The sequence below is a fragment of the Rhodamnia argentea genome, chromosome 1, assembly GCF_020921035.1.
Source record: "Rhodamnia argentea isolate NSW1041297 chromosome 1, ASM2092103v1, whole genome shotgun sequence".
Taxonomy (NCBI): Eukaryota; Viridiplantae; Streptophyta; class Magnoliopsida; order Myrtales; family Myrtaceae; genus Rhodamnia; species Rhodamnia argentea.
In genome coordinates, this window is record NC_063150.1 from 10,914,898 (window position 1) to 10,935,720 (window position 20,823).

Genomic DNA, 20,823 nt, shown 5'->3' on the forward strand with positions numbered 1-20,823 from the left:
TTGTGTGACCATGTGTAGATTGAATTTTAAGCATTAAAATGGCCTTGGACCAAGTTTTGAGCATGACTGTTTGTGTATGTGTATTGAATTAAATGTGAAGATATAAATTGGCTTGATTATTTGGCGCGCTTGTATGGTCACACGAGAGTTAACTTGATAAGCTCGTGCCATGACGATTAGAAACACACAACTTATTAGATGCATGACGGTTCGTGAAGCCGGACCGATCGGATATCGGTTGCGGCTTGTGACGGATCGACGCTTCTTACAGGAATGCCTGTTAGCCGTGTCGTGACGATCGGAATCACACAGTTTGACAGTCACCGTCGCCGAAGGAATGGGACGATGTCCGGTCATGCCAGAAGAGTACCAACTAACTAGTGTGATAGGCCTAATGACCTCTAATAATTGGAACACATGTGGTGCATTACGTATGCAAGTTGTGATAAGTGTCCTAGTTATTTGCCTTGATTGTATGCAAATAATTGCCTGTTGTTTGTCGTATGAACTAAGGCGGGGTAAGTTTGCATGTGATTGAGGATTCACTGTGATTCTTAGTCATGTGGTAGTTATAGCGTGGCATGAGTCGCACGCTATTGATCTATTATCGATATTATTCTGCTTGTTTAGGTTGCCTTGAGCGAGTCAATTTCCTACTCGGATTTAGGTGTTGACTCACGGAGATTTTATATCTCATCCCGTTATTGTTAACCATTTTTTAGGCCTTAGCTATGGAAAGCTAAAAGTGAGCGCGACTTCTTTTTGAGTAGTATAGAGTAGTGTTAACTCCCAACCATGAACTGATATATTTTTTAGAACTGTAGAAAGTGACCTAGAGATAAGGCTTGTGTATATGTATTTTACCAAGGTTAACAAGATAATAAAATAAAAGTGATCTTTGGTTGATGTTGATTGATTTGACTTCCTATGGTTCTATCCCCGCTTTTGATTTCTTGTTTGGGAGCATACGTTCTGTATGCGCTTAATAATAAGATAAAAATAATGGGTCGATGACGTGTCTAGGATGTCGTCCTTTTTTACTTGAGGTGATTTGGTAGGGTTGTTGCGGGCTTAGAGATCAGGGCGTGACACAACTACTGTTTGGCCATCCGTGACATGCATGTGAAAAGTTAAATGGTTGTTCCATGGGCTAAAATGAGTGGTTATTTAGGATGCATTTGTTTGAGTGAAACTGTTATTAGGGAATTGATTTTTTGGACTTTTACCAATTTAGTTCACCAAACAAGACTTAGTCAACGGAAAACACTTTTCTATCAATAGAAAATTCATGTATAAAATTAGGAAAGTGAATTCCTAAATCTAAAGAGGTGAAAACACTTTCTAAATTGTTAATATTGAATTTTTGATATTTTATTTTATTTCTTCCACGGTTTGCCCAGCTTCGACAAAGGCCGATGACCGGCCACGCGAGGTCGAGCTCGCCAAGAGGCCGGCAAGCTCCGGTTTGAGCTCTTAAGGATGCCGGCTAGGTCAAACCTCGCCAGGATTTGTTGAGGCTTGACCTCAAGTGGCCGTCATCAGCTATCGCCGAGTCCCCGCGACCGGCAAAAAAAGAACACAAAGACAACAAGACAAAAATTAATATAATATGAAAACTAACTAAAAATTTGAATTTTTTGTTTTGCCTCGGATAAAGTCGTGCGTTTGAAATTGTTTTCTAAATGAGAACGAAACACCAGAAAACATTTTTAGTAACACATCATCAAACAAAAGAAAAAAAACCGTCTTCCTGAAAAATGATTCCTTTCTTTTCCATAGAGTTCTCTCCCAAACAAACACGCCCTCTGAATTGAAGAAGGGATATCGAAAGATATGTATAATCAGTAATATAATCGACTCACTCGACCCAAAAAAAAAAAAAAGGAGAGAGAGAGAAATCAAGACCCTCTAACGTGCTAGCAAGAAGTTTCTAATATTATTGACCCAGTCGAGTTTTTTAAGCAAAATAAAGGATGTCATTCTACTAATCTTCCTGAGAAACTCTCGTACTAACCTTGTTTTGTATAGAAAAATATTGCCTTGCATATGCGACTGTACGTGAGGAAAATAATCTTTAAGCAATGGTAAAAGGTTGGTTTTACATTGCGTGCCTGTACTACTTCTATCAGATAATCAGGAAAGTTCGTAGTCTTCGCGAGAAGAATGAGATGATTAGGAAAGTTTATAATTAGGGAAGAATAATCGAACAGCGAATTGAAATTAATATAGGCTATCAACGTGAAAAGGAATTAAATTAATAGCTTGCAAATCTCAAGGGGAGGTTATCCAAAAAATCCTAAAAGCATCTTTGCCAATTCAGTGCTGAACTTTTTAATTTTACCAATTAATCCTAAACTTTTTCATGTTTTTTCACTTGAGTCCATCCTATCAATTTTTGCTCGAAAATCGCTGACATAGACATCGGCTGTCTTATGTTACAGCACAAGTATTGACATGAATAATTTTTGCTAATTTTTTGTTGATTTTTTTTTGTTCTTTTTTTTCTTTTTTGGCTCAACGAGCTGAACATTGGTTGAGGGTCGATGACCTCCATCGACCAATGATTGAGGGCGTACGACCCCCTTCGGCCCATGGGCAAGGCCGTGAAGCACCCGGTAATTGCGGGAGAGGCTTCGCGGCCCCTCACTGAGGCTAGCGAGGGCATCGCGAGTCCTCAAGGGCCACTATGAGGGCATCGTGGCCCTCGCCTCCCTTGCTAGATCTGGTGAAGCGAGGGCATGGTGGCCCTTGATGTCTGCAACGAGAGCAGGCGAGGGCTGCGATTAATCTCACTCAAAAAGTTCATTTCTAAGCAAAAGAACTATAAGTAAATGTAGATGGCTGGTTCAAACCAGTTAAAAATGAGAAAGAGAAAAGCATTTTATTACCCAACAACTTTTCTAATTCAAAGGCGTGGAAGGTCACGGAAGTTTGGTATGTGTTTTTCAAAAAAGAAAAAAGAAAAAAAGAAAATAGATCCTTTGACCGTTTCAAGTTCTATATTCGAATATTTTAAATATCTTACATTGCGAAAGCAATCGCACGTGAAGTTTTTCTTACTGTTTTTATCTAGACTTTTTGGATTAGGTAACGATTTTCTAATGCGTCAATTAGCCACGTCATAATACTATTGAAAGATTGGTCCAGTTTTTCTTGTCAATAACAAGGCTTTTAGATCATTCTTACGACTTGCTTGAATCAAATTGAATTTAAAAATTTTCAATAGTTGCCAACCAATTCAAGGGAGGTGTGCGATTAGAATTTAAAGGCAATCTCACACGGCAGATTTATGTGTACACATGGCACCCATTCAACCGTGTGTTGAATGCTGACAGTAGATAATGACAGTTTCTGGAATCAAGACCTGCTCCCCTTGGTTTCTCTCCCATCTCTACATGTGAACTTATTTTCGTGATAATTAATTATTAGGACTACCGACTACGTTTGATTCGACTTTGAGATTTCTTTTTTCTTTTTCAGAAATGCAAAGGACATTAAGCTAAAAGGGTTTGCTGAAATATAAAGAGGGTTTGGTAGAGTGTAACTTAAAAGTGTATTAGAAACTAGGAAGTAATTTTGGTTAAAATGATATTTGAAAAAATCGTACTTATAAAGGACTTTAGCTATTCATTATATAAAATAAATGAACTAACGCTTCATCAGAATCCAACAAAGGGATCAGGTTGCTAGCGAGCCAAATCTGACACTGGCGATTGTCACTTGAGATTGCACGACATCAAAGGGTCCTGTGACCGCAAGTTGCCATCGCCTAAGATCGTGCAACCTCAAGCAAGGGTTCTCGGGGACATCGCGCAAGGTGGAAAATGAAAACTAATTCACCATCGCATATTTGGAGTATAACTGGCATAGACAAAAAAAAAAAAAAAAGCTCAATAAAAGAAAATAGCCTTCAATATTTGAAAAAAAAAAAAAAGAGAACTGCAGTTCTTGTACGTGACCTGAATAAAGCACAACATGTTTGTATAACGCAGACAATCATGTTTGCATTGTTTTTAGTACTTATACTTAATAATTTCTATTAAAATCAGAATTATTGGTCAAATAGTTCAATGTAGTCCAATCCAAGGGATTACTAGCTTAGATTTTTAAAATCATATAAAAGGTTAATAGTATGAAAGTATAATTCTTTAGAATGTAATTGAAGATTGAAGTAAATAATAGAAAAGATAATCACCTTAAAATGTAATACAAGAATTAAATCAACTGCATACAATTTCATATTTGCGGTTATATGAATTTTGAATATTTCAGCAGTTTTGAAATATTTGATAAAAAGTTTAATAGTAGCTATGACAAAAGTGGAAGCCAATCATTATGTAGCGGTTTTGTAACGGCTTTTCATAGGTCATATAATGGCCTGCTAACGGTCATAACACGATTCTTTTTCATTGGATATAAATTAGATTTCAAACCACAATCCCGACTCTCTAATTGAGATAGAGAATTTCATTTCCTCGACACATCTTTTATTCTATTCTTGGGTTATACACATAACATTGTTCATATTCTTTTTAATATTCAGTGTGGAATGTATAAGAAAGTCTGCTATATCTTGGAAGGATATCCACTAGAAGCTTTGCCCATCGAGTATCGTGCTCCAAGGGGTGAAATTATCCTTAAGGAAAATGCTTGCACGCCTCTGACATTGTTCTTACCTTCTTGTCTTTTCTAAACAGATTTCCAATAGTTCCCATTTTTATATTATCTAATATTTTTCCCTTTAAACTTACATTGAGCAACTTTTTTTTCTCATTTATGGGGTGTAGACTGCAAAGTAATAGTGTAGTCATCTAAGCATTTTCCTACTAGGAATTAAAGAGTGAAGTAAAATTTAAAAGGTTATATTTAGGTCCATTATATAGCTACGAAAAACAAAAGCATAAAATAAAGCAACAAAACCACCAAAAATTCTAAACTATGCTCCATGTGACATATTTACTGTACCCTTGTGAGACATTTAATTTAAACTTTTTTTGTGACATCAAAATTGTACCAGTGTGACACATTTATCCCAAATTATTTTTTTGCTACACCAAAAATCCAAACTTGTAGGCATGTAACACATTTAACCCAAATTTAAGGTAACATGTGTCACATAGATATAAATTTAGAGTTTTTGGAAGTTTGGAGTAAATAAGTCACACTGGTACAAGTTTGGGATAAATGTATTATATAGGTACAAGTTTGCGGTTTTCTGTATCACAAAAAAAATGTAGTAAATTTATCACGGTGGCCATAGTTTAAGGTTTTGGGGGTCTTTTTCCCTAAATAAATCAAGAACCTCTAAATTGTGAGCCAAAAGTTTCTAATAAGTTCCACCCAAACGGGTTTTTAACCAAAATTAAGGATGCTACCTATAACAATCTCCTAAACCAAAATTAAGGATGCTACCTATAACAATCTCCTAAAACCTCTCTTCTTAGTTCTTACCTTGTTTTGCATAGGAAATAATTGTCCTGCATATGCGATTATTCTGGAGGAAGATAGCTTTCAAGCACATTGAGAAATGGTGAAAGGTTGATTTTACCTTTTTTAGGGAAGCTGAAGCTCTTTAAGAGAAGAATCAGACGATTAGAAAAGCTTCTAATCTTTCTGAGAAGAATAACTGAACAGTGAATGAACATTATATAGGTTATGAATATGAAAAGGAATTAAATTAATAGCTTGAAAATTTGAATGTTGGGCTGAGGTGGCGTCTACGTGGCGCTACTTTTGTGGAGAAAGCAGTAAAACATTTTCTTGCCATGTGGAGAAGGCAATACTGGCAAACTACAATCCCACGTGGCATAATTAAAAACAACACTCAAAGGGGATTCTGTTATATAATATAAATATATATTTATAGAATGTTTGGCGGTATAATAAATATATTTCTCTATAAAAGTTTAATCTTTAACCCTATATAAAAACTTGAATTAGCAAATATAATTCCCTATTGCTATGATCATTGTTAAGTAATTATTCTGCCAACCACCCACCACAATTGTAGTATTTACCTTCTTCCTCCTCCCCTTCACCCACCCCACCCCACACCAGTCACCCCACCACCCACCACACCCCCCACCTGCCCCCCCTCCTCCTCCTCCTCCTCGTCCTCCTTTCTTTTGCGGACAATGCACACATGAATGAGTGTCCTAAGACTAATGCATTCCAAATTAGAGATCTAGAAGTATTTAACGTCTACGTTGGGGCTTTTTTTTCCAGATTTTCTTAATTAATCACCTATATTAAATCGACAACTAATTAATGGGACAATTAGCCAAGTCATAATGACTGTAAAGACTAAGCAATATGTTATAAATGAGTCTCAATACGCTGCACTGTCTGATTAAATTTTACCATACTTTCAGGTCTCATTACATCACACATTTGGTAAAAACATATATAGTAGGACAAGCAAATGTGTCGATAGCTACTCACAGGTCGATAATCTTGGCCATGATCGTACGTGGTTTGCACATGGCCTCCAAGGGCACCACCTTAGGCATAGTCACGCCTCTTCCTTCAGTCATGTCCACCAGTTCGTTGCTCACTCTCTTCCATTCGAAACATTGAACCAAAGACCCTAAAGTTAAGCTCAGGACCCGGTGGGCTAAGTTCGCTCCAGGACATGCCCGTCTTCCAACCCCGAACGGCAACAACTTGTAGGGTCCAACTTCACCATTTTCAAACCGCTCCGGCCTAAAACTCTTTGGGTCATCCCACAGTTTCGGGTCCCTGTGAATGGCCCATGCGTTGACAAGTACTATGGTGTCATGAGGGACATTGTATCCACCTATGGAGCAATCCTCGGAGGACATGTGTGGGAGTAGAAGTGGAGCTGCTGGATGTAACCGCAGAGTTTCCAATATAATGTTTTGTAGATAGGGAAGCTTCGAAGCGTCGGCGTCGTCTATCAATTGTTGCTCACCAATTACATTATCCAACTCCTCAGCAGCTTTCTTTAGAACATCAGGATTGTTGAGTAGCTCCGACATTGCCCATTCAAGCGTCACGGCTGAAGTGTCGGTACCGGCTACAATCATAACCTGCGTAATGCTGAAAATATAAGAGGTATAGGTCGTTGCCATATCTGTTGAACAGACTTCACAAGTTATCATCTAACGAGAGAGTGACATTGTCGTCCTTGTGGATGGGGGTTAATATTCACCGGAAGGGGAAAAAAAGAAGAAGATAACAGTGTGAAAATGATGCTAGGTAGACTAGGGCTGATTCACAAAATTAAGTTTGTTCATATATCTTGTATTCATTATATCATTATATTGCTTTTGAATGCGAATACACGAGTTCATTGCTCTGTTAAGCACATCCTAAAACAATCCATTCTCAGAATCATCATAAGTTGATGTTCTTCTCAATTAAGTTTTACAATGTCCACGCTAAGTTAATCATCATATCCATTTCACGAGTCATGAATACTAAATTAGGTACGCAAAGATAAATATACTCGTAATGGGACCACCATGGAAACCATTATTCATTATAGCTGGATGGGTGTTGAATATATGTCTCAAGTTCAAGCTAAAAAATGAATTTAAGTAGGTTTTCTAATTTCATTGATTCCCTCGAATGCATAGGTTTCCTGAAAAGGAAGTTTCCTATTTTGGATCCAACTCTCTTCTGTATAAGTAGCGGGATTTCTTCGTGAAGAGCATCCAAGAAGAGTTTGTGCCCGTGAATTACATCTCAAGTGTTTGAAGTCCGGAAAATCTAGTGTTAAGATTTTAGATAATGCTTTTGTGAGATTGAGAGATTGTTTAGCAACAAATTGTAAGGGTTAAATACTATTGAGTTGTGGGTGTAATTGGGAACTAAGAAATAGTGAGAATGTTTGGGTGACTCGAGTGTGGTTGTAATCTCCATTATATTACTTCACTAACAATGAAATTTTGTTCTGCTCTCCTTATGGATGCAGGACACACTAACCAAACAACATAAATTTGGTGTCCAATTTATTTTCTTGTTATGTTTATTTTATTATTCAATTTCTTAATTTCGTAACAATTAATATTAGAGCTAGGTTTGGCAATGATGATGACAAAAGAAGGAAAAGTGAGAATAAAAAAATTAGATGGGAAGGATTATCGTTATTGGAATATGCAAATTAAGAATTATTTGTACCAAAAGAATCTGCACTGACCCTTGTTTTGGAAGAATCCAAAGTCAATAAAGCAAACTGATTGAGAATTACTAGATATACAAGTATCGGGTGTTATTCGGCTGATGTTAGCTTGTAATGTCACGTTTAATATCTTGAAAGAGAATACCCTTGCGGGTTTGAGGAAGGCCATGTCGAACATGTACGAAAGCACATCGCAATCAACAAGGTCTACTTAGTGTGATGTTTGTTTAACTTAAACATGGGCAAATGTGCGTCGGTTGCCGATCATATTAGATAATTGGTTTCGATTAAGATTGACTTTGATAATGAGATACGTGCTTTGATTCTATTATTCTCATTACTTGATAGTTGAAATCTTGTTGGTACTGCCATCAATAATTCATATGGGTCAATGAGTTTGGTGTTTGATGGGGTTCACCATTTGATTCTAAGTGAGGATATCCTCAATTCCGCATAACCATTCTTGACTTGATATCAGAGCCTCATTTTCTCCGAGTCAACCCTAGTGTACTAGGTGCAATTTGCATTCGGTGCACCCTATAGCAAAATAAATTCATCTCGCCACTCAATAACATTCATTCCATGCACATGAGTCCATATGAAGAAGTACTTAGTCGAGTCCATTCAATGATGTCGTGTTTCGATGCCAACCGCACCGGTTGTGTCACACAATCGACCCTTTTTTACGAAGGTGGCTTTTCTTTGATACCATACGCATCGCTTAATAACTATTTTTTCAATCTAGCTGTATAGGTCACTTGATGCTACGACGCCGGCCGTATAGGCTGCGTCACTCAATTACTATTTTGCAAGCCGGCCGCATCGGCCAGCTGTTGTTTCCTCTCTGATTCTCGACTTTTCACTTCTCATTTCGAGAAGTCAGCACAACTAATAGACTCAACGACCAACATTTTGAAATCTCCTCGTTAATGGAAGCCTGGTGTCATCACACATCGCCTCGCCTCGGATCCGTTGAGCTCATTTTAATCCAAGATTTTGTGATATTGTCCATATTCTTTTTCAAACTCGAAGTTGATTTCTAATTCACTTTGTGTTTGAGGGAATACTAGCGATATTAGGATACCTACTTGATTATGCATATCTCTTATAACATATTCTTGATTGATTATTTTGGTATTATTTATCTTATTGTCTTAAATAATTATATAAAAAAGCCTATTAGTAGACTAGTTTACTATTTAATAGCCGAATGCTATTGATTGTCTTGCTGGATCCACGTATAACCTTATCTAGTCCTCGAACGAAAGTTGCCCTCTCAGGTAAGACAAGGAAGATATGACCAAAAAAAAGTAAGACAAGGAAGTTCCAGATTATTCTGACCTAACTAGGAAATGCAGCACAGGTCACGGGTCATTCTGGCCAAGATCGTCGTGTCTATTATCTCCAATGGACTTTCCTATTCGTGAAAATCCTTATCCACATACCCGCAGGGCAGCTGTCTAAATCTAATTTAAAAAAAAATGGAAATGGACAAAAAAAAAAAAAAAGGAAAATGACAAAAGTAAGAAAAAGGACAAAATAAATTTAAGTCACGCACGCCATTGTGTGTGTGTGTGTGTGTGTGTGTGGAAGATTCAACTACGGATTTATTATCAACATATCTGTTGATAAGCATAACGCAGAGGGAAGTATAGTAAAACGAGCAACGACCAACTCAGCGAAAAGCTTCTTAGTTTAAGAACTTAATTTGTCGACTATCAACATGCTTAACTTAGGTTCAATGAGATGGAAAGATTTGTAGTTATCTACGTACCAGCATAAGCCCTTTAATAATCCGGTCGGTGTAATACTCCGGTTGAGACTCCTGCAGCGCCAGCAAGTGATCCACCATAGTGTTCTTGCTCTCTAAATTACCACCACGACCGCCATTTTCATCCTTTCCCCCTCTGTGTTCTTCAATCAAGTTTTGCAAGAACGCGTCCGTTTTCTTGCTCAACCTCACCACTTTCTTCTCGAATCCCCTGAAGACCCACCTCAGAACCCCCAAGAAGTCCCCTGGATTCGAAGCGCCGCCGTACCTCTGCATCTCCGTCATCATCTCCCGGAACGATGCTGCCTCCTCGGCGTCGGTCACGTCCTGGCCGTAGTATCTCTTCCCGGCCACCATCCGCACTATGATGTTGAACGGCAGTTCGGAGAGCATCGATTGCAGCTCCACCTTTGTGAAGACCTCATCAGGCGCTTGATCGCAGGATGATATCTTGCGGAGTTTCAGGAGGAGCCGCTTGATTTCGTCCCTCCGGATGGGCAAGAAACCGTTGAGGCGGGTGGTGGAGAAGATCTCGAGGGTGCAGATGCGGCGTAGGTTGCGCCAGTGGTCTCCATAGGAGGCAGAGGCGACGGAGGTGCAGTTGTAGCCGAGGTGCTTGCTGGCGAGAAGGGCTGGGCGGCCGGCGAGCGCGACGTCGTTTGTGGTGAAGCACTCTTCTACGGCTTCCGCCGACGAGACGACGACCACCTGGCGGGAGCCGAAGCGGAGAGAGAAGATGGGGCCGTAGGTTTGGGAGAGGGCGTGGAGGGTGTGGTGGAGGGGGAATTTCAGGAGGTGGAGGTGGCCGATGATGGGGATGGTAGGTGGACTTGGTGGGAGGCTTTTGGGTTGGTTTAGCCATCGCCACAAGAGCTTGAGAGCGATGAAGAGGAGGAGAGCCAGAGAATAGAAGGTGGAGGATGGAGAAAATTCCATGTCTGGGTTTTGAATTTTGGAAGGGTTTGGACAGGATGAGCAAAGATTGATGGAGTATGTTTTTTTGCCGGACACTAGTTGAGGTACACAAAAATATTTGATGTACAATACGCAGCACATTAGGAAGCAGTGCTCACTGAAAAATGAGTTTTCATTATCTTGACTTCTTTTTATATGATGGGATTCACGTAAGATACAAAGGATTCATCGATGTCAATGATCACCGTAGTTATCAATTTGCTCGGTAATTGTGGTGCAAAATAAAGTATTTGCAAAGTGGTCGGTGCTATTTACTGTCACCATGGATGGTACGGTGGTCTAGTACAAATATTAATCAAGTTGATGCAACGAGGTAACGTAAGATTTTTATGACTTGTTTGACAACGATTCTAATCCTCTAATTCTATTCTCGTAAATGATTTTGATTCTCAAATTATCTAATTCGGTAATAGATTTGAAGCAGGAACAAGAATTGAAAAAAAAAAGGTAAAATTTTTGTTCAACAATCACTTTGGAGAAATAAATGGAGAATTAACAAAAAAATTTAAATATGTTATAATTGTGCCCATTTAAAAAAAAAAAAAAAAGATAGACAGGAAAATGACCTCTCCTTTTGGGGACGTCCCTAGATAAACGATTATTGCTAACGTTTTGTTTCTCTCTTTCTTTACCTTTTTGTGCCTTTTGTAGTGTAGTGTTTGTCCGGGGGTGGGAACAGGATATTCTTAGTAGATGATGATACAAAGTTGAGGCGTGGGGCTCAAGATTCAAGTTTACTTTCCTCATTCTTCATTTTTTTCCTTTTTGGCGACAGCCGGTGGCTGGCCGGCGATCAAGCCGATCAGACTTTTAATTTGTTATTTAAAAGAGCAAAAAATAAAAAATAAAAATAACACATTAAAAAAACATACATTAAAAAGAATATATACGATATAGTAACTGCTCAAGAGGCACACGAATGAGTTGACTTAACTAATAACTTTTATAAACTAAAGGATTTGGCTAAACTGATCGTCCTTCAAAAAATGACAGTGGACAGTCACTTTATGGCCACAATTTTGATTTGTGGAAATCGATCACTTGCTGATTCGGTTTCAGCATTTTGACTCCACATTTTTCTTTTTCTTTTTTCTTTATTTACTTTATGTGTTTTTATTGTTAACTAAAATTGGAAAACAAAATCATAAGACGGCCCACACATTTACTCAATGGTGCAACTTGAACGGTACATGTCGGACGTAGACTTTTGGGCGATAAGTATATCACGTGGATATAGAATGCGTACATGTCAAACGTGGACTTTTGGCCGACAAGTATATCATGCGAATATATGGTTCGCGTGAGTTCACACTCTCATAGACTGTCATCTTAGCTTTGCTCAATTTTTAATAACTCAAAAAAAAAAAATAGAAACATAATTATCTTTTATACTTTGTCTTCTAATTATAGCTTTCAATATAAATACATAAAAGTGAAAAAAAAGGAAATGGGGAGTCAAAATTCAAATCAAGTTTGTGTGGCAATACAGTGACCGTCCCACTGTCTGACATAGGGGGACTGTCACGTAAGCAAATTCTTAAACTAAATGAGTTATAAATGGGTTAAAATATAGGATTGTTTTTAAACTCATTTAAAACCCACACATCATAAAGTTTGCAACTCAAACCTATTAACAATTTATTTTTTAAATCTTGAGTAACTCATATTTAATAAAATGAGTTAAAAAAAAACATTTTAACACCTCTAGATGATGGGTATATATTATAAATTATACTACACCTCGCGATTTGATCTGATAGGGGCAACATAAGAATTTATAAAATTAGAGAGCAGTTATAAGCATTATCAATAGAGATTTGAAGTCTTGCTCGTCACATCTTTGATCCATTCCCAAGTGCTTTGTAGAAAGAGCTCTGCAATATGTTGGGAATGCGCCCAGCATATTGCAATGAGTGGTGCAGAAAAAACCGCCATTGCTGTTTGACTAAAGTAAAATTGATTTTGGATTTGAGCATATTTGTCGCAGTTTTTGAATTTAGGTGTTGATGGCTTCATGGTAGGGCCAGGAAAGGAGAATGAAGATAGGAAAAAGACGAAGGATTCTTGCAGCTATAGTAGGAAAATTATTTATGAATAGTAAGAACTATTCACGAATAGTAAAAAAGACAAAAAATACTATTCACCATAAATGTAGGAAGGCTATTGTTGAAGAACGAAGAAAAAGGGCCACGTTTGTCTTGTCTTTTATGCATTTCATTTAGTGAGATTTTAAAAAAAGAGTTCGAAATAAGGATTTAAAGTGAACATCATTTTAAATAAGAGTCTGAATGGCTCAAATCGTTTTAAATAAAGGCCTAATTGAAGGATATTTTTGTCTTTTAATCTTTTAACCTTTTTTTTTTTTTTCTGTTTTTCTTTTTTTTCTCCTCCCCTTCCCTCCCCTCCCCTCCTGTTCATCATCTCCTCCAGCACGTCTTCTTCAACAGGTCCTCCATCCCTCGCACGAACGGGAACTCCTGATTGTTGTGCAGCACGTGCGTGATCGCTGCCACCACAGGGTTGCTCATCGCTAGTGCTCCTCCCACAGCCATTGAAAAACATGTTCTGACCTAGACTAATGAAAAATGTCCACAAAATACACTAACAAAAAGTTAAATTTAATGAATGTTGAAAAATATCTTTATTTGACTTTTTGTTAGTGTATTTTGTGGACATTTTTCATTAGTCTAGGTCAGAACATGTTTTTCAATGGCTCATTTAATGAGTGTTGAAAATTTGTCTTCATGAAAGATATTTCACGTGTTCTACTGTTATATGAGGACGTGAGGACGAGTGTTATATTAAGTATCCATTAGAAAGCATTCCAATATGAGATTTTCTCCCTTCGATCTTTATTTTGTGCCATTGTTCTAAATTTCCCAAAGTCATTGTTATTGTTTTGGTTTCAACATTCACCTCCCGGCTCCTGCAATCATATCCCTAGAAGAACAGGCAAGGGGACTTACGGTGGCACAGACAGAGTCAGAGAGATGAAAATGAACATTCCACCGGACAACTACGAAATGCCCAAGACGAAGCCGCATGAAAACGCCATTAAGATGTATACGCACTACACATACATCCTAAATGGTTTTGTTAGCCAAGGGTAGACATACACAAACACAGAAGATGTCAACAAGCTACTTTGAACCCAAATCTCCATTCGGGAAGCTCTCAGGATTCAACCTCTCTCAATGGACGAGGCTTATTGGTACTCTGATGGGGCACGGGATTGAGCTTGAGGAGGAGGAACATAACTCCAGAAGGTGAAAACTCGTTGCTTTTTATGCTAATGATTCAGATGCAGAGAACACGTCCTCGAATGATATATATTTTGCCCGGACAACCTCGTGCCATCGAGCTTGGCTGTTATTGTTTCGCCGAAAATGGTTGTCAATGAAAAGACCTTTCACCAAATTGGTTCTTCGGTTCTATTAAGAGGAGTCAGGTTCTAAGGCGATTCTGGACTGAATTAGCGAATCACAAGTAATAGATATGTTTTGTTGGAAGTTAATCAAAGACGAATTACATAACACTTTGTCAAAATTTAATCAATGACAAGGCTAGAGCTCCAAGGCCTCAGGCGAGCCAGAGACCACCGAGACCGGCCGAAACTAGAAGGGAAAAAAAAAAATAAACGAAAAAATTAAAAAAGATAAAGATAAAAAATAAAAAATTATTTTTTAAAAAAATGAAAAGAAAAAACAAAAAAAGAACCAAAAAAATTGTTCAAAGGATTGCAAGGAGGAAAATCAAATCCGATTTTCCATACCAAATGATAGAAAATATTTTAGGATTTTTTTTTCATATTTCAACCAAACATTGGAAAATATTTTTCCAAAACGTCATATTTTTCGTGAAATAAATGGAGCATTATCGATACAAGTTTAATGCTATTAGTTCTCTTTTTTTTTGTCAGATTTATTTGTATTAGTTCATCAAATATTTTCGGTTACAATTTGTCAAATTCGAGTTTAATTTCATATTAATTCTTGCAAACATGGCCTCCCACTACTGATAATCGACTAAAACATGACAATTACGATCTAAATGGCCTAAAATTGACCTTTATTTGATGGATTTCCAATTGTCGTATGCAAACGCGTCGTGAACCGGAGCGCGACACCCGGCCGAAGGAAGAAGATGAGGGCAGCACGTGAGGCAGAGAAACACCCACGCTAGCCTCTGATGCGTGTTCCGTGCCCTAGTTTTCTATAATCGTTAATAAATTTATACTGTATGATGATATTTATCGTATGTTTCCTCTTGAACATAGAGATAAATTATATACAAGCAAAAAAAAAAAAAAAAATTCAGAAAGTAAAGCGCTGCAAACTTACTTTAATATACGAGGATGTAATTTCATTGGTCACTGTCCTTACTATGTTGCATCAGTTGTACATTCTTATCTTCCACATATGCATGCATTTTTTTTTTTGGGCCATTTTAGACTAATGAATGTGACGTCTAAATTATATAAATGACCCATAATGGTGTTTGATACGCATTTGATAAGGGGAGCATGATTGGGAAGATTCTCATATCGTGCTACAAATGTTTGGCCACCAAAATTGGTCATATATGGTGGAATTTGAGATTTTCTCTAGCATGTACCATAGTACAATAATTTGCTTAGCACATCCAAGTTTTTTCTATCTTCCTAAGCGATTTACATACGGTTTTGATTATTGAGTTCTACTTTTTTAGTTGCGCATCAGCATGATCACCTTTCACATGTTGGTGATTTAGGATTAAAATTGACCAGGATAGGTTGCAAACTATTATTTAAGTGAAGTGAAAATGTACCGAAATGGTGTTAGATTTTATCAAGCATAATCAAGTCCATGTATCTATGAAATCTCTAGTTTCTTTTTTTTTTTTTTTAAATTATGACATCTCTAGTTTGCAAAGTAAGATGTTCTCCCATACTTTACTTGGGTTTCTAATCGGCCTGTAATATATTATTGGTGGCTCCTAAATGAATTGAATTGCATGTTTAATTAATTAATTAATCAAAACTCTAGAGTTGCAATTGGGATGGATCTTGGGAGTGTCCACGCTAAGTCTTTGGCTTAGTAATCCATTGTGGCGGTTCACCTTTGAAAAGAACCCAACAAGTGTCAGCTCTGTTGACACTTCAGCTCAACCCTCAAAAAGGATTTAGGAGGAGAAGGCTGATCTCTTACCTCCGGACGTCGAGAGAGGCGTTGCGAGGAGAGACTCTTATTGAAATCTTGAGGCCATTGGGTTGCGTTCATTTTTCATATTTGCAAATCATTTAAGTTGCTCTTAGTTTATCTAAGCCTTTTTTCTGATTAAAAACAATATTTGAGTACGTCAAATAATATCAATGAACGATGGTATTCATGTACAAATGCTAGTAATTTAGTTTTTATTTATTTTACGACAGGATTATGACTTTCGCAAGCTATATAAGTAAAATAAATATAAATTAGTTAGAACTAACACAAGTAAACATAACCAAACGGCCTCTTTCTTTATCTTGATTTTACCTCAAATATGAGTTTATCAATTCATATAATCTTCAAGCTTCAAGTATGGAATGCAATTTAAGTCCTAAAATTGTTCAGGTGGTGTGATTGGCCCAAAAAGATGTAATTAGTAAATAGATACTTTCAATTGTCGCTTCTCGGTCTCCTATCGTAACCATCTTTAGGGTTACCCACTTACCTAGTATTCTGCTGCCACGTAGTCATTATCTGGTAGGAGGATTTTGACTGCATGGTTGAGAAGAAAGGTCTAGGACTTGATTGATTTCTTTCTCTAATATTGGAATTGACTGAAAAAGTATAAAACAAGCCATAAATTTATTGCTTTGATATCAATTCAATTATAAATCTTTTAATTTGACAAATTTAGTCGTAAACCAATCATACCGATACCAATTGAGTCCACTCGGCCAATTTAGGTCGAAAGTTGATGTGGATTTCGGCTATCTTACGTGTCACGATATATGCTGACGTGAACACTTTTTATCATTTTAATAGTTTATTTTATTATTATTATTATTATTATTTTGCTATCTTTTTCTTTCATGGCCATGGCTGGGAACGGCTGGTCTTGATTGAGCGAGTGCCATAGGCAAGGGTCGGCCAAGGGCAAAAAATCAAAAAGAAATGTAAAAAATTATTAAAAAATATCAATGTCAGCATCAACATTCACGTCAGCAATTTCTAACATAAATTGGTCGGATAAACTCAATTGCTACCAATGTGAAAAGGTTTAGGACTTAAATGATTCAATTGAAAGGTTCGTGTCTGAATTGATACCCCAATACCATAGGTTTATAACTCTTTTAGTACTTTTTCCTTACATTTGACCTATCTCCGATTTCCGTCTTAAAGAGACCACCTCGCTGGAAAGTTGTTGAAAAAAGGGGCCTGCAATGTCCGCCAAACATGCATATTTCTTTAGCTGCGGTTAGGAAGTAAAACAGAAGCAATCAATCCTAGCACACGGTTACTTCATTTAAACCGACCTCTTATTGGAAACTACATCGTAAAAGGGCCACACTCGTACATCATGACATGATTAAGAGAGAACTCCAGTCGTCATTTCTCGTGCTTTGCACAAAGCCTCCAATGGCTTTTCTTTGGGCATTGTCACACCTTCAACCCCCCCTATGTCAACTTCCTCTTCACCAATCCTCTTCCATTCAAAGCATTGAATGAGCGAAGCCAAAGTCAAGCCCACCAGTTTATGAGCCAAAGGTTCACCGGGGCATGACCTCCTCCCCATCCCAAATGGCAACATCAACCTATTCGTTCGACCATCGCCACTCTCAAACCTTTCTGGCTTGAAGGCCATTGGATCGGGCCATTGTTTGGGGTCTCGGTGAATGGCCCAAGCATTAATCAGCACGATTGTCCCACGGGGCATGTCATAGCCTCCTATTACGCACTCATCCGATGAATAGTGAGGTATCAGAAGCGGCGCAGGTGGATGTAAGCGAAGCGTCTCTGAGATAATGTTCTGTAAATAAGGTAGCTTCAAGAGATCCGATTCTTCGACCAAACGCTCCTCGCAGTGGGCATCAATCTCTGCTTTTGCCTTTTTTAAGATGTTGGGATGGTTGAACAAATTGTCAAGCGCCCACTCAATTGTAATAGATGATGCATCGGTTCCACCAATCGGTTGTATCTGTTTATTTAAAACCGTGACATTAAACTCATATCCTCTTCGAGGCTCACAAAGAAGCCTAGCGAAAAGGCACCATATCATGACTTGGATTGTGTAACTCATATATTAGGCGATTATCATCCATTGCCAGCGAATTGGATTTTAGTTAATTTTTTAAACTACAACTATCCATATCTTCTTCAAATAGTTAACTATGCATATCAATAATTATGGAGACATAGCGTGTAACAAATAAGTTCTACGGGTTAAGTAGTATATAAAAAAGAAAGCTGCTAGTCCGACGGGCTAACAGTGCGGTCGATTATTTTGTACCACACGATCTTCTAATCAATTAGTGTTTTATGCCAAACATGTGATGATAATGTGTGGATCTATGGTTGAGATTGTATCATCTTTGACAATACTGCAAGGGAAGCATTTTTCTATTAAAAAACTTAATTTTCAACATGATTTGGTAAGGTTGCCATTAAGCAATGCTTGATCCTAAAAATTTACCAACTTACGAGTAGAATCGCTGCCATGTCAATTAATCTAAGACACCACTTGACAGCAACTTTAAAAGAAAAATCAGAAAGGGCTGATCAGAGAAATCTAGAAAAACTCACCAGCAAGAAGCCCTTGATGATCTCGTCCGTGTAATACTCCGGCTGCGACGCCTGCTTCACCAGTAAGTGATCGATCATGCTCTTCTTCTCCACCTCACTCTCCCCCTTCTTCCGGCGCTCGTCGATCAGCCCCTGCAAGAACCCGTCTGTCTTCTTTCCAAGCTTGAACACCCTCTTTAGGTACCCGTCGTAGTCGATCCACCTCAGCAGAGGCAGGTAGTCCCCGGGGTATGAGATCCCCGAGTACTTCACGAGCTCCCTGATGATGTCCTTGAACTTGACCGCCTCCTCCACATCGCTCATGTCCTCCCCGTAGTAGCTCTTCCCCGCCATCATCCTCATGATCACGTTGAACGCCAGCTCCGTCAGCACCGCTCTCAGCTCCACCCTCGCGAAGCCGCCGCCACTTTGGCACAATAGCAGCTTCCTCAGGAGGCGCTTGACCTCATCCTGACGGATGCTGAGTGACACATTGAGGCGGTGCGAGGAGAAGATCTCCTCGGCGCTGATGCGGCGGAGGTTGCGCCAGTGATCGCCGTAGGAGGCAGCCATGAGGGTGGTGTTGTTGTACCCGACGAGCTTATTCACGCTGGAGGGGGGTCGGTTCGCAAGGACGAAGTCGTTCTGGGTTAAGCATTCCACGGCTATGGACGCGGAGGAGACGACGACGACGGCGCGGGCTCCGAAGCGGAGAGAGAGGACTGGGCCGTAGACGCGAGAGAGGGCGAGGAGGGTCTGGTGGATGGGCTTCTTGAGCAGGTGGAGGTGGCCGATGACGGGGAGGGAAGGTGGGCTTGGCGGGTGGTTCTTCTTGGGCGTTCTTGTGATTAATCTGCGCAAGAGCTTGTGAGTAAATGCGATAATCATCACAGAGATTGTCAGCAAGATTAGCAAGCTGTGATTCTCCATTTTTGTTTGGCTTTTGCTTGATTCGAGAGCTTGCGGTGAACGTGGATATTTATAGGGCCCGACCAGCGCATGACGGTGCCGTTATCTTAATTTTTGACGGAGCTGTTGTGGCCTTATGTTTGAATTTGCAAGAGATGGGCAACCGGCAATGACATCCTTCAGTGCAACAACAAATTGAACTACCGCTTTTAAACGGCATATACTACTCAAAAACCACATAATAACAGCTTCCAACAGCCATGAAATTGAATCTCGAGAGGAAAATGACATAAATGCTATATGAACTTTGACCAAATGTGTAATGTCGCCTTTAGATTTTTAATTCATTTAATATGGTTCATGAAGTGTTAGTAGACGTCCAATGTAGCCCTTCCATTTGATCAAAGGACAAATCGGCTGTTATTTGATGAAATTGATTATTACATGTTGAATTGGACTTTTAATAATGATGAGTCAATATGTCCCATCTTTTTATCCATCTATTTTAAAAAATTATACAAAAGGGCATTAACATGCTCATCATTATTCACGATGTGTATTATTTTATCCTGATTTGATATGAATATCTTACTTCAATAATCTACACGTAACTTTTTGTTGTTGTTTATTATTCAAACTTAATGCTTTGGAAGCCATATTAAAAGATTTTGTTGACTTGAATTAATGAAAGGACGACATTGTACATTTTTATATAGTCTAGGGACTAGATAGAACATACACTAATAGTTTTAGAACCATAGTGAACAGATTAAAAGTCTAAAAAGAACATTACACATTGGATCAAAGGACATAGACCGTTTGCGTTATTTCCTCAATATCACATATATCATAACAATAAATATACAACTGTTTCGCCGGAATTCGCATCGATGACGAAATACCTTTCAGCAAAAGCCGTTGTTTGATTTTTTTTTTTTTCATAGGAGAAGATAGGTTATGCGGTGACTCTCGTTAGGAAATATAAGAGATACAAGAGGAAACCGATAAACACATTTGAACAGAATCAAAAGTACGCAAATTTTTTCATAATTTAATCAACTACAAAGCCTAACAACATAAAGATACCATGTCAGAATTTTATCGATAGATGAGGATCTAAAAGCTATAACTAAAATACATACCGAAATTTGATCGACCGCGAGATATCTAGAAACTACAGCTACGATACACGAGGTGAAATATAATTGAAAGATAACATGTCTTGTTAGGTCTCTAGTACACCAATACTAGTATTATGATATTCATGACATAACTTCTTA

General features: G+C 38.3%; 2 protein-coding genes across 2 annotated transcripts; both read right to left on the bottom strand.

The window, feature by feature from the left end:
* Positions 1-6,295: 6,295 nt before the first annotated feature.
* On the bottom strand, positions 6,296-10,938 carry LOC115747085 (cytochrome P450 81E8-like). The gene is made up of 2 exons (XM_030683128.2): positions 9,918-10,938; positions 6,296-7,049 (listed from the first exon to the last, which is right to left on the bottom strand). Exons 1-2 carry the CDS (start codon positions 10,848-10,850, stop codon positions 6,438-6,440), a joined length of 1,545 nt encoding a protein of 514 aa, XP_030538988.1. The 5' UTR covers positions 10,851-10,938; the 3' UTR covers positions 6,296-6,437.
* A 6,503-nt stretch (positions 10,939-17,441) lies between these two features.
* Positions 17,442-19,564, bottom strand: LOC115747053 (cytochrome P450 81E8-like). Its single transcript, XM_030683084.2, has 2 exons — positions 18,656-19,564; positions 17,442-18,050 (listed from the first exon to the last, which is right to left on the bottom strand). The coding sequence occupies exons 1-2, from the start codon at positions 19,562-19,564 to the stop codon at positions 17,442-17,444; spliced, it is 1,518 nt and encodes a 505-aa protein (XP_030538944.2).
* Positions 19,565-20,823: the final 1,259 nt, after the last annotated feature.